The 14,204-nt window shown below is 45.5% G+C and overlaps 1 protein-coding gene across 1 annotated transcript in view; it reads right to left on the bottom strand.

The window, feature by feature from the left end:
- Positions 1-13,601, bottom strand: part of Amdhd1 (amidohydrolase domain containing 1) — a 19,235-nt gene extending 5,634 nt beyond the window's left edge. Inside the window, exons 1-5 of the mRNA XM_069990403.1 lie at positions 13,399-13,601; positions 8,305-8,411; positions 7,985-8,049; positions 5,972-6,249; positions 1,836-2,061 (exon numbers count right to left, since the gene is read on the bottom strand). Coding sequence (XP_069846504.1) covers positions 1,836-2,061; positions 5,972-6,249; positions 7,985-8,049; positions 8,305-8,411; positions 13,399-13,538 — 816 coding nt within the window. The 5' untranslated portion in view covers positions 13,539-13,601. The remainder of the gene's footprint in view (positions 1-1,835; positions 2,062-5,971; positions 6,250-7,984; positions 8,050-8,304; positions 8,412-13,398) is intronic.
- Between the last annotated feature and the right edge of the window lie 603 nt (positions 13,602-14,204).

Below are 14,204 nucleotides of genomic sequence, written 5' to 3'. Positions count from 1 at the left end.
TGTGTGTGTGTGTGCACGCACACGTGTGAGTGTGTGTTGAGGATCAAACATGAGGCCTTGGCTATATGAAAAGAATTATTCTACCAACACCTACAGATAAAGCTTTGAGAAAAGACATCTAGACTCAAGATGGCAAAGACCTTCTTACTGCTGAATTCTTTTTTTTCGGGGGGGGGGGGCTGGGTACAGTTGTGGGACCTGAACTCTGGGCTTGGGCGCTGTCCCTCAGCTCTTCAGCTCAAGGCTAGCGCTCTACCACTTGAGCCACAGCACCACTTCAGGTTTTTTCTTTTTGCTTATGTGGTGCTGAGGAATCGAACCCAGGGCCTCATGTATGCAAGGCAAGCACTCTACCACTGAGCCACCTTCCCAGCCCCTCACTGCTGAATTCTTAATATCTGAAATGGCACTTATCACACAGTATATACTCAAATGTTCTTTTTTAATTTTTTTAAAAGTAGTTGAGCTTTTCTTTTTTTTTTATTTTTATTTTTTGGGTCCGGTCATGGGGCCTGGGAGCTGTCCCTCAGCTCTTCAGCTCAAGGCTAGCGCTCTACCACTTGAGTCACAGCACCACTTCCCGTTTTCTAGTGGTTTATTGGAGATAGGAGTTTCATGGACTTTCCTGCCCGGGCTGGCTTTGAACCAAAATCCTCAGATCTCAGCCTCCTGAGTAGCTAGGATTACAGGCGTGAGCCACTGGCACCCAGCTCAAATGTTCTTAAAAGGATAAATGAGCAGCTGGGTGCTAATGGCTCATGCCTGTAATCCTAACTACTCAAGAGACTAAGATCTGAGGATCATGGTTCAAAGCCAGCAGGAAAGTCCATGAAAGTATTATCTCTAATTACCACCAAACAGAAAAGTAGGAAGTGGAACTGTAGCTCAAGTTATAGAGTGCCAGCTATAAGCAAAAAAGCTCAGGGATAGCACCCAAGCCCTGAGTCAAGCCGTAAGATTAGTGCACACAGGTATGTGCACACACATGCACACTAACTACAAGTGTGAATAGGTGAGTATGGGAAGGACATACTGAGCATACATTTAAACACTGCTCTGTGGCTAATAATGGTGTGTTTTACTAACATTGATCTACAAGTGACATAAAGATACATGTAAAATTATTACATTGTGTTAGTATAGCTTTGTGTAGCAACCAGAGTAATGCCATGAATTTAGAAGATGAGATCATAGATATGCTTCTTTTTCTATTCACATTGTGAGCAGTTGCTAATCAAGGCAAATAATCAGGCTGGGGGTGTAGTTTTACCAAGAGCAAGTTCCTGGCACCAAAAAAACAAAAAAACAAAAAACAACAGCAACAAAGTAAATGGTCAAACAAGAAAGAAAGAAAGACAGAAAGACAGACAGACAGAAAGAAAGAAAGGAAGAAAGAAAGAAAGAAAGAAAGAAAGAAAGAAAGAAAGAAAGAAAGAAAGAAAGAAAGAAAAAGAAAGGCAGACAGACAGAGAGTCAGACAGACAGAAAGAAAGAAAGAAAGGAAGAAAGAAAGAAAGAAAGAAAGAAAGAAAGAAAGAAAGAAAGAGAAAGAAAGGCAGACAGACAGTCAGACAGACAGACAGAAAGAAAGAAAGAAAGAAAGAAAGAAGGAAAGAAAGAAAGAAAGAAAGAAAGAAAGAAAGAAAGAAAGAAAGAAAGAAAGAAAAAAGAAAAACCATCACAAGGTTTCTAATAGAGATCAGAATTTCCCAGGCTCCATCAGACCAACTGCATACTGTCCTCCCCATCCTCTCTCTTTTCAGAAGGAAACGCTAACCTAGAACAAAGGAATGTGCAAGTATGTGTTGACACAGGAAGGGCAAAGGTCATCATACCTCCGCAGCCTTCATGGGGTGAAGTTCATCCCCATGGAAGTTAATCTGTAGCCCCATCTCCTTCCCGCTCTGAAGAATTCTTCTGGTGGAATCCAGATCAAAGACACCCTCCTCACAAAACACGTCTATATTGTCAACCTGTATTTCCCCGTTTCTGCCAAGTTCCTGCAGCTTTGGGAGGTGGCTAGTGACAATGTCAGCAGCAGCTTCAGTGGCAGTCTTCCCTCTGATGCCAGAAATGAGAGAGAGAGAGAGAGAGAGAGAGAGAGAGAGAGAGAGAGAGAGAGAGAGAGAGAGAGAGAGAGAGAGAGAGAGAGAGAGAGAGAGAGAGAGAGAGAGAGAGAGCATGACTTCAAGCCTTGAAAAGATAAGAATCAAAGCTAAAACTCAGAACTCCTAACTGGGTTATACCTACATAGTGGAAGTATCCATAAGAGTTCTTTTCTGGCCGGGTACCCATGGCTCACGCCTGTAATCCTAGCTACTCAGGAGGCTGAGATCTGAGGATCACAGTTCAGAGCCAGCCCAGGCAGGAAAGTCTGTAAGACTCTTATCTCCAATTAACCTCCAGAAAACTGGAAGTGGCACTGTGGCTCAAGTGGTAGAACACTCGCCTTGAGCTGAAGAGCTGAGGGATAGCTCCCAGGCCCTGAGTTCAAGCCCTATGACCCACAAACAAAAGTAAGAGTTCTTTTCTGCTCCCACCTTATCTGTAGAGATGTAAATTGCTCGACCACCCTAGCACCCCAGTATTGTCTTTGGGAATGCCCCCAAGGCCACCCACCTGCAGAATTAAAGCTCTGTGCCCTGGATACTTTAAAGGACCTTTTGGATGCTTGGGTTTGTTGTTGTTGTTGTTGTTGCTTTAGTTTTTCCAGTCCTGGGGCTTGAACTCAGGGCCTGGGAGCTGTCCCTGAGCTTCTTTTGCTCAAGGTTAGCACTCTACCACTTGCACCACAGTGCCATTTCCAGCTTTTTTTGTGTATGTAGTACTGAGGAATGGAACCCGGGGATTCATGCATGCTAGGCAAGCACTCTACCACTAAGCCACACTCCCAGTTTGGAGCTGGGCCTTTTGTAAAAGTCAGATGAATAAAGAGCTCTACCTCTTGCTGGTTCCATATCTTTGGCCACATCATTTAGCAATGATTTACATGTCGTGCTTAATCAGTGGAACCAAGATATAGATCTCAGACACTCACTGGCAGCTGGAGAAAATTCCTGGGAAACTATGTGGGTGGATGGGTGGAGGGAAGCAATGAGGAGGACACTTATGGAAATGATTTCTATTTAAGACCATCATATAGAGTAGGATGTTAGGGGGCGCTATATTACAGATGCATAATTCATGCTTTAAATATTTATATCACACACTCAAAAGTTGGAAGTAGCTAAATGAATCAAATCCAGGTTTCATTAGCAAAAAAAAAAAAAAAGGAAAAGGAAAAGCAGATTGGCTTCATATATACACTTCAGATACACTTCATATTTTGTTCGAAACATCTACAATTGTCTGTAGACACATGCTAAAATGTATCACAAAGATTCTGGAAATATTACACATTCTATTTCTTTTCTACGAACTAGTTTTGTGAATCTGAAATGTTACAACTTTTTACTTCCTCTGATTGAGGAGAGCAAATGGATATTAGCATTAAACTTTTATACTTCTTTAGAACATGTTGAATATAGTTAATAATAGTGTACTATATTCTTTCAAACTGCTTTTTGCTAGTTAACTGGAGATAAGTCTCATAGACTTTCTTGTCCAGGCTGGCTTTGAACTATAATCCTCAACTGTCAGCCTCCTTAGTAGCTAGGATTATAGCTACTAATAGTTAGCTACCAATTTTCAGTGGTTTTATACTTTATACATCCTTCATTTTTGCTGACCTAAGTAGATCAGTTTTCACTTGAAATCAGGTGACAACAAATAGTTGACTGAAGCCTGTCTTTTTCTTTTCCAATAACAAATCTCTTATGTTTTCACCATAAGAAATGGACATCCCACATTTCACATTGCAAAATATGTTGTACACAATATATGCAATTTTTACATCTCCAATAAATAAGTTATACTTTTAGAAGATCACAGAAGTAAAAATATAAAATAAATTTAAATGGCTGAATTTTCAAATAATGTTTGTAAGTGTATAGCATGTGTACACCTGTCATCGATGCTGAATGCTGCAGCTCCATCTCTTTTAGATGGATCTCTTTTAGATCTTTCTGCTCTAGAACCATGGTCCTTTCTGTCTAGAAATTCCAGGATCAAAAGGGCTCTGGGCAGGTAAGCATAAGGAGTAAAGCCATGTAAAGCTATGTAGGAGAAATGGTTTAGATAAAGGGAAGGCTAAAACCTTTTGTAATGGAGCTAGGCACCAGTGGCTGACACCTGTAATCCTAGCTACACTTAAGGTGACCCTCACCAAAATTAGGGCATCTGAGCTACTGCTCACTAGCAGGAAATCCCTCCTGCTGTCTGGCTGTCCTTCGTGCTGTAGGGAACTTACTCTCTCCCCTGAGGCCCCCTCCCTTGGGAGAGGAGGAGTGTGTGACTCCAGAGCTTAGTAGCCTACTTAAGTCTGCAAGCTCCCACGTGTACCCCAATTAATATCATCCATCATTTTCTAAATCTGTTCTCTAGTCGCATCCCATTTGAACTGCCAATACATACTGTAAGAATAGGGCAAGCATTAAAGGCAGGACCTCTTTGTGGAAACTCTAGGTTCATTATTAAGGGAAATTCTCGGAAGTAGAGACTCAGAGAAAATTAGGGAGTTAGACACACTAAGTGTGTTAAATAATAGGGAAACTCAGAAAGAGCCAGGAAACCTGGAAGGTAGTTTGCTTTTGAATGTGATAAGTAAGAAGTTTGGGATGTGTTCTGGTAAATGTCAGCTAAAACCTGATTGGGAATGAAACGAAGGGGGAGCCTGGAAATGTAACTTTTGCCTCTATGACTTACTGCTTTGCTTATTGAAATTGTAATCGTGATTTGTGATCACTAACTGCTAGTTTTGCTTCTGTAAACCCGCTTGCTCTCACATACACTGCCACCTGCGTGTGGCCTGCGTGTCCCTTTAAAACCTTGCTGCAAGAGAGCTTGGCTGCAGTTCTTCACTGCCCTGACAGTGGAGAGCAGCTGTCATGGCTTATAATAAAGATTCCTAGCCTGGTTGACTAAGGGTTGGTGACTCCTTTTGCTGATGGTGGGTTCGAAGTCCCACCACCCCATGAAGTTTGGATACTTCATTCTAGCTACCTGAGAGGCTGAGATCTGAAGATCCCAGTTCAAAGCCAGGCTAGGCAGACAAATTTGGGAGAGTTTTACTGCTAATTAACTAGAAAAAGCTGGAAGTGGAGATATGGTGAAAGTGTGGTAGAGCATCACCCTTTGTGTTGAGAAAGCTAAGCTATTGCAAGGCCCTGGGTTCAAGCCCTACTCCCAGCACTAAATAAGCAAACAAGACCCTTTGCAATGATCAAGCATTTGAAGTTAAGTAAATATATGAACAAAACAAAACAAAAAAATCCCTTCTGAGCTTCCTAGTTGATAAGGTGTGATTATCCAGAGTAGAGTGTTACCATGGCTACAATGCTTTATGCTACTTAACTAGCACAGGAAATTACTCAAAGAGTAAAATGTGAAAGGACCTACGAGGGACCTTTTCTTTTTTGCTAACCCAAAGAGCTTGCAACCTTTCCTCTTCTTTCATCATTAAATGTATAGAAAAACTGATAGGGCTCATGGCCTGGTGGCTCCAGCCTGTAATCCTAGTGACTCAGGAGGCTGAGATCTGATGATGATGGTTCAAAGCCAGCCCAGGCAGGAAAATCCGTGAGACTCTGATGTCCAATTAGCCACCCGAAAACCAGAAGTGATGCTATCACCCAAAGTGGTAGAGTACTAGCCTTGAGCATTAAAGTTCAGGGACAGCAGCCAGGCCCTTAGTTCAAGCCCCATGACCGACAAAGAGAAAAACAACAACAACAAGATGGGCAACGTGATTGGCCGTGCGAAGAACTAGAACATCTTTCCGAGGGTGGTGATCTGCGGGTCTCCTTGCTGCACCTCCACGCCCACGGGGAGCCATGCCTGAGTCACACCCCGTCCCTCCCTCCACCGGCATTACTTGGGCACTGCGTGGGCCCCGCAGTAGGTGGCCGAGATCCCCATGGGCAGCTCCCGGCGGGCGCGCTGGATCACGCGCAGCATCTTGAGCTCCGTGGGCAGGTCGAGGCCGTATCCGCTCTTGCACTCCACCAGCGTGGTGCCCGCCCGCACCATGCACTGGAGCCGCTGCTGCAGGGCGCCGAACAGCTCCTCCTCCGGTGCCTGGCGCGTGCGCTCCACCGTGAAGTGGATGCCCCCTCCAGCCCGGTGGATCTCCATGTAGGTGGCTCCTGCCAACTGAACGCACGGCCCCCTCAGGAGGGCTGCAGACGCGTCTACAGACCTACCTCCAGGAGTGAGAGCAAGAGGTGATGAAGGAGCGGTCAGCTCCAGTACCCACTGACCGGACAGTGGCATGGATGTGTCTATTTCTGAAAGCCCCTACCTCTCCAACTCTTAGAATCTTCCAGACTCTTCTGCTCTTACTTAGATAGTGTGGGATGGAGGCCGGGGTGGGGATGGGGTCCCAGGAAAGAATTGGACGGCAGAGATGGGCATTGATGGGTAGCTGAGGCTCTCAGGACAGCAATACATTAGTACAGGAATATCTCAGTATTTAACAACCCACGGCCCCAATCCTTCCTATTAACATGTTTTGTTTGGTTTTGTTTTTGTTTGTGCTCAGGGCCTGAGCACTGTCCCTGAGCTTCTTTTGCTCAAGGCTAGCACTCTACCACTTGAGCCTCAGCACCATTTCCAGCTTTTTCTGTTTATGTGGTGCTGAGGAATTGAACCCAGGGCTTCATGCATGCTAAATAAGCACCCTACCACTAAGCCACCTTCCCAGCCCCTTAACATGCTTTAAAAAGCAAAGATAGGCTGAGGTGCTGGCCTAGCTACTCAGGAGACTGAGATCTGAGGGTGGCAGTTCAAAGCCAGCCCAGGCAAGAAAGTCTGTAAGACTTTTATCTCCAATTAACCACAAAAAGCCAGAAGTGGGGCTGTGGCTCAAATGGTAGAGCACAAGCCTTGAGCACAAAAACATAGGGACAGTGCCCATGCACAGAGTTCAAGCCCCAGGACAAGGAGGGGGGAACAAACAAAAAACACAAATAGCTGGGCACATGTGGCTCACCCCTTTATTCCCAGCTACTCAGGAGGATGAGATCAGAGGATAGCTATTCAAGGACAGTCCTGGGAAGGGAGTTGTGAGAGTTTGTTGTTGTTGTTGTTTGTCTTTTTCCTTGTTGAGAATTGAACCCAGGAGATTGCACATGCTAGGCAATGGCTTTGCCACTGAGCTACATCTGAGCCCTCTGTGAGACTTTTACCTCTAATTAGCCACTAAAAAGTCAAAAACTCAAGTAGTAGAGTGCCAATCTTGAGTGAAAAAATTAAGCAAGAGCATAGGCCCCCGAGTTCAAGGTCCAGTACAACACACACACACACACACACACACACACACACAACACACACACACACACACACACACACACACGAAAGGTAAGAAAAGAGTTCAGGGAATCTCATTACAGTCATCTGAATCTCTGGGTAATGGAGGCAGCTTTTACATGTCCATATTTGGGCATCTGAGTTGGTAGAATTTATAAATAAGTTAGCTTTGTCGCTACTTGCTTTCTATACTCCAGCAAGTAAAAATATGCGTTAAGAAGATGTAGATGGGGAGAATGAAGTAAAAAATTCAATGCACACCCTACAAAATTAAGAAAAGTGAGGGAAGGAGTGGCGTAGGAGAGGGGGTGAGGATGTTGAGAGGGTTGGGGGGAGGGGGGAGGATGTTGAGAGGGTTGGGGGTAGGGGGGAGGATGTTGAGAGGGGTGACATTGATCAGGATGCTTTGTATTCATAAGCTGCTTTGCTGAATGACAACCGCTTTGTACAACTACTTAGCGCTAAGGAAAAGAAAAACACAAGACTACTGAATGTGGCAAAGTCTGCTAGCCGATGAACTCGGTAGAGAAGACTTCATCTTTGTACCCTATGTTGATATCCCATCATCCATTGAGGTTACCTTCATCGCAAACTCGTGAACTCTTTCTCCAGCCCAGACAGGATGTGTATGTGCATCCACCAAACCTGCAATCAATGAAGGTCAAGAAGGAGAAGGCAAATGAAGAAGGACAGACTAATATATCAACCTTGCAGGGGAAAGTATGGTTGTGAAAAGGCCAGACCTTCCAAAGGAGAAATTTAGTACATGGACCCACAAATATTTGTCATACATTATAAGACCTGTTTAAAACTAGTTGCTATTCTCCATCTTTACATTCATTGAGTGACTGTTCAAAACAGCTCTCGAAGCTGTTTGTTTTAGGGGAAGGAAGTAAATACCTGGTAGGACACATTTCCCAGAACAATCAATTCTTTCTTCAAAAGTGTCTTCAGAAAACTGACGCTGGATAGCATCAGCAGGACCGATAGCTTTTATGAGCCCATCACTAGAGAAAAATGCAATTAATAGTTACCAATTTTGTGGGAAATCATGTTTTACTTTTATATTGTTGTGACCAAGTTACCCAAAAGAACAGTTTAAAAGGAGGAACTATTGATTTTGCTCCTGTTTCAGATGGGCAAGCCCACCATGGTACAGAAGATTCTGCAAGCAGAGCCTTGCAGGACAAGTCCCCCCCCCGTTCCTCCCCCCTAAGTTACCTACTTCCTCAAACTGGGTCCCACCTCCTGCCCTTCACCACCTCCAATAATGCCATCTAGGAATTAAGGTCCAATCACTTCCCCAAAGCCCATCTGCTAGTCAACCATGCCCCTAATATATTTCTTGCAAGAAAGCTAATGATCTAAAATGTCTTCAGATACCATACTGTCAACCAGCCAACACTTAACTGTTGTGATTCCCTCTTGAACTTGAGTTTTTGAGAGAGTGACTGTAGCCACCATAAAGACAAAAGGCCAACTTATGTGTAGTAGAGATTGCTAGCTGCTCCCCAACATGGCCATTTTCCCTTCCTACAGGACTAGACCCCCTAAATTTTAGCTGGACATGTGACCACTCAGGAAAAAAGTTACTTTTTCATCCCATCAGCCAAGAAGAAGTATGTGATGAGGTTCTAGCCAATAGGATTGTTTTCACTTTCTATTCTCACTGACTGGAAAGAAGACACAACTAGAGATGGAGCAACCATCTTGGATGGTGGAGGACTGTGAGAAAGTGGGTTGTGCACAGTAGAGCAAGGTTGTGATGTAAGGAAGTAGGTAGAAATCTCAGAAGAAGGTGCAAACCTATCACCCAAGTTCCAACCCTAGAGCCCCAGCCGCTCCATAGGTGGTAATTTTGTCATCAAAACAACTTAATAAAAGTGGTATCCTTAGAAAGGAACCCTCCTTAAATGGCACATGTGGACATTGTTCTTGGCTGTCCTTAAGGAACCGTAGGTAAGCCTTCATGTTTTTGTTCTACCTATCCATATCATCACAACCAAATGCCTTGTGCAAATGGGCACATGCAGTGGAAACACTGTTATTGAAAAACTATTATGTCACCACAACCTGCCATTCACAAACTGCACCATAAATAGCCCCTCATGTGTGAGGGGCTCTCAGACGTTCCACTCAGCACAAACCAGCCCTAAATTGTCACAGACACCATTCCGCTAGACCTTTGCTTTCAATGTTTTGAGATAGGGTCTCACTATATAACTCATGCTGATTTTGAACTCACAATTTTCCTTTCTCAGCTAAAAGTACAGACATGTGCCATTATGCCCATCATCACAGGTAATCTTTTTAAGGGGAGGAGAAGAACAGAGAAGGATATGCTGTTCTTTGTTTAATTTCTGAACAGTTTAGGAAGAAAAAGTCCACATAATTTTTTGGTAGCAGTCAAGCTAACCAGCAATTCCAAATAAATCCTAGAAGATACAGGGTGATTATCATGAAAATGGCAGGGAGGGTGATTTAAGGAAGACATTTTGGTTACTATGTTATTTGCTTGTTAAGATATCACTCTGTAGTCTATGCTGGCCTCTAACTCACAGTCCTCCTACCTCAACCTCCCAAGTGCTGGGAATACAGACATACACCTCAGGTCCAGCTTAGCATAGCAAGATGATGTGTTTCTTCTTATGTATATCATCCTAAATATTGCTCTTCTCTTACGGATCATATACCCCGTTCATTTAAGCAGCCCTCTGCGTGGCCCTTATCAGCTCCATCCAGCACAGATCTCTCTAGCTTTGCACTTCATCACACTGTGTTCCAGTTATCTTTTCCTATGTCTTGTCCCTCACTACATAGCTCTTCCGGACAGAACCAGTCTTAATCATTTTTGTATCTCCCTAACTGCTCAGTTCATCTATGGTGAGTGGATAAAAAGAGTCTACACATTTAGGTTTGCTGTCTACCCAACTCTCACTGGCCTTCAAAAAGGACGATAAAATGTCAGTCCATTTTGGCTTCTCCCTTGAAGCATTCAAATAGTTTTTATGGGTGAAACTGTGTTTGCATTCCTATTATTTTTGTTCATTTAAACATTTTCAATTTGCTCTTAGACTTTAGCTGGGACACTTGTAAAGGGGGTGATAGTTTGTGATTCTCTTCTGTCACCTCTTGGTGGCAGAGTCAGAAGTTTTTTTAAGGTTATCTATAATCCCTCCCACACACAGCTTAATTTAAGAGACTTGGAGATCTCAATGAATAAATGCAATGCCCTGTGACAGGTAAGCATTGAGATTTTTAAATTTTAGAAAGAAGTTTCTAGAATCTCCCAAAGCACTTTTTATTCCAGGGCCCATCTTCTATATCTACAGCTTACAGGAATTGGCTACTAGTTGATATTACTGAGTTATATCTACTTAAGAGGCTGAGATCTGAAAAGCCTAGTTCAAAGTTAGGCTGGACAGAAAAGCCCTGAGACTTTTTTTTTTTTGTCGGTCGTGGGGCTTGAACTCTGGGCCTGGACGCTGTCCCTCAGCTCTTCAGCTCAAGGCGAGCGCTCTACCACTTGAGCTACAGCGCCACTTCCAGTTTTCTGGTGGTTTATTGGAGATAGGAGTCTCACGGTCTCTCCTGCCTGGGCTGGCTTTGAACCGCGATCCTCAGATCTCAGCCTCCTGAGTAGCTAGGATTACAGGCGTGAGCCACCAGCCCCTGGCAAGCCCTGAGACTTTTATCTCCAAGTAATCAGTAAAAAGCTGGAAGTGAAAATGTGGCTCATGTGGTTGAGTAATAGGTTGGAGTGGGGGAAGGGGGAGAAAGCAAGAGTATAAGGCTCTGAGTGTAAAGCCCCAATACTGACACATATATTCACAAAAAAAAGAGAAAATTTGGACATTACCAGATAATTACGTGGCAGGTATGTAAAATAATGAATAAGTAGGTAAATTGAAAGCAACACAAAATTCTGAATATTCTTGCAAATATAATTTTTAATTATTTTTTTTGTCGGTCAAGGGGCCTGAACTCTGGGCCTGGGCGCTGTCCCTCAGCTCTTCAGCTCAAGGCTAGTGCTCTACCATTTGAGCCACAGCACCACTTCAGGCTTTTTCTGCTGATGTGGTGCTAAGGAATCGAACCCAGGGCTTCATGCATGTAAGGCAAGCGCTCTACCACTGAGCCACCTTCCCAGCCTGCAAATACATTTTAATATAAACAAACCCAACAAACTCTGAGAACCATGTAGCCGATCAAATTAAAAAAAAAAGTGATCTTCCAGCCCACAAGTCGATTCTGTCCTTTTTCTTCCTTATTTTATGTGGTCCTAATGAGCACATGGCTATAGAGAACATGTCTTAGAACCTAGGACTTCATGTCTGCTATATTACTATCATTTCTACAGATACTCTGTTTCCCACCACTAGGTAGATATTTTCTCAGCTTTCTCATCAGATATATTATTTTAACATTTTTTAGTAAGAAACTATTTCTGCCCTGTGCTAACTAGAACAAACCCTAAACACTAGGCTATTATGCAACCCTAAGCAGTCTCAGATAAGCCTTGGTCTGTTTGTGAAATCCCAGGCAATTGGAGCCCCACAGGTCTGGCATGGGGTTCTGCATCCAATCCCCACTCTTACTCCAAGTGGCCCTAGCAAACTCTGGCTGTTCTCTAATTCACGTTCGGCAGGAAGCTCCAAAGGTTAAAAGGAAACAACTGAAAATAAACTCTTGTAATCAGGTTAAATCCTGACTTCTCATCATTCAAAGCCACTGCCATGTAAGCATTTTCTAGTTCTCAGGTTTGAGTGTGCAGATCAAGGTACAAGAGAGGTCTTCTATAAAAATTCAGGTTGTGCTGAGCCTCACACCTGTAATCCTGACTACTCAGGAGGCTGTGATCTTAGGATCACAGTTCAAAGCCAGCCTGGGCTGGAAAGGCCAGTTTGGGGAAACTCTTATCTCCAATTTACCACCAAAAAAGGCCAGAAGTGGAGATGTGGCTCAAGTGGTAGAGAGCTAGCTTTGAGAGAAAAAAAAAAATCAGGGACAGTGTATACGCCCTGAGTGCAAGCCCCAGGACCTGCATGCATATGTGTGTGCAAGCCCCAGGACCTGCATGCATACGCGCGTGCATGCGTGCATACACACACACACACACACATACACACACACACACACACACACACACACTTCATAATAGCTGGGTTTGGTAGCAGCTCATCCTAACTACATGAAAAGCCTAACTAGGGGGTTTTTTAGTCAAGACTGTGCACAGATGCAATATCCTATTCGTACAATAACCAAAGCAATAGACCTAGAACAAATCATATGAAGTGAGGTAAGCCAAACTCAGAGAGACTAATGACGGATAAATAAGCAGAAGCTAGACCTAAACTACTCCAGGATATGATCAATTATACAGGACTGTAGGCATTCACACACAGTGAGGCCGAAGGAGAACATTCTTAGGGGAGGAACACAAAGGGGTAAAGCCTGTGTGCCTCTGTTCGTATAAAAACGCTAACCAAAACGATAGGTATGCCAGTAAATGGAAGCAAAGGAAGAAATGAAAGAACGTGAGGAGAGAGGGGGGAGGGAGGGAGGAAAGGAAGGGAACTGAAGGGAAATGAAGGGGAAGGAAAGGAAAGGAGCAGAGAAGGGAGGGGAGGGGAGAACTGAGGTGAAGAGAGAGGAGAGGAGGGGAGGGGAGGGGAGGGGAGGGGAGGAGAGAGGACGTGAGGGGAGGGGAGGAGAGAATAACCAAGGCAAATAGAGGTGGGGGGGTGAGGGTTGGGGTTCTAGTGATAGAACAACATCCTAGCAAGGTCCCGAATTCAAATCCCAGTACTGAAGGGAAAAAAGAAAAACCCCAAGCCATACCGGAATGGATGGAATGGATGGTTAACCAGACGGGGCGGGGTGTGTCTCGATGGTGTTGGCCTCGGGTGTTTAAGTGCAAGCCTATCCTAGTCTTTAGGACTAGCCCCCCCCCCCCCGCCAGCTGTCTGCCACCGTGCGCGCCCAGCCACTTACGTGCCCACCACCAGGCTGGCGCCCTCCAGCACCGCCAGGCTGCGCAGCGCGCCCCCGGCCAGGAAGCGCTCGCCCCGGGCGCACACCAGCACCACCTGGCGCGCGTTCTCCAGCAGCAGCAGGCGGTGGCCGCCCGCCATGGCGCCGGCCCGGCTCTCCTGGCTCTCCTCGGGGCGCGAGGCCGCCGCGCTAGGGCAGCGGGAGGGCGGCCGGGCGTGCGGGCGTGCGGGCGTGCGGGCGGGCCAGCGCGGGCCTCTCCAGCATCCAGAGCACGGGGCGGGGCGGGGCGGGCACTGGCAGCCGCTGCCCTCGGGCGCCGGGGAGGGCAGGGGGGCGGACAATAAGCGGGAAAAAGGTGACAGTAACAAGTGCCACCGAGAAGGACAATCCGCCATGCGCTCGGTCACGGCCTCCGGTCTTTTCTATGTCACTCTTACACGCTTGGGGCTAAGGGAGGTAGAGATTGTGTCCCCACTTCTCAGAGAAGGGAATCGAAGATGCGTCGCCTGGAGAGAGCAAGATGATGGGCTATGTGGATCACCTACCTAGCCAGGGAAAGGGGGTGACCTCTGCCGGGATGGGGGAGTGCTGGGACGGGACCCTGGGAGGGAGCCCCGGAGGGGACCGACGGGAGAGACAGTGAGAGATGGTGAGAGACAGGAAAGGAGCCCCCCCCCCGGGAGTGGGCACAGCCTCTGTGCGTGCACACGTGCCTCTGTGTGTGCAGGTGTGTATGTGTGTATGCCTTATGCATGTACATGTGTGCATGTGTGTACACATGCATGTGCACGTGTGTGGTGTGTACA

The sequence above is a fragment of the Dipodomys merriami genome, unplaced genomic scaffold, assembly GCF_024711535.1.
Source record: "Dipodomys merriami isolate MVZ:Mamm:240054 unplaced genomic scaffold, mDipMer1.0.p SCAF_10, whole genome shotgun sequence".
Lineage (NCBI taxonomy): Eukaryota > Metazoa > Chordata > Mammalia > Rodentia > Heteromyidae > Dipodomys > Dipodomys merriami.
The sequence above is the reverse complement of the archived record's forward strand: the minus strand, read 5'-3'. Positions and strand labels throughout refer to the sequence as shown.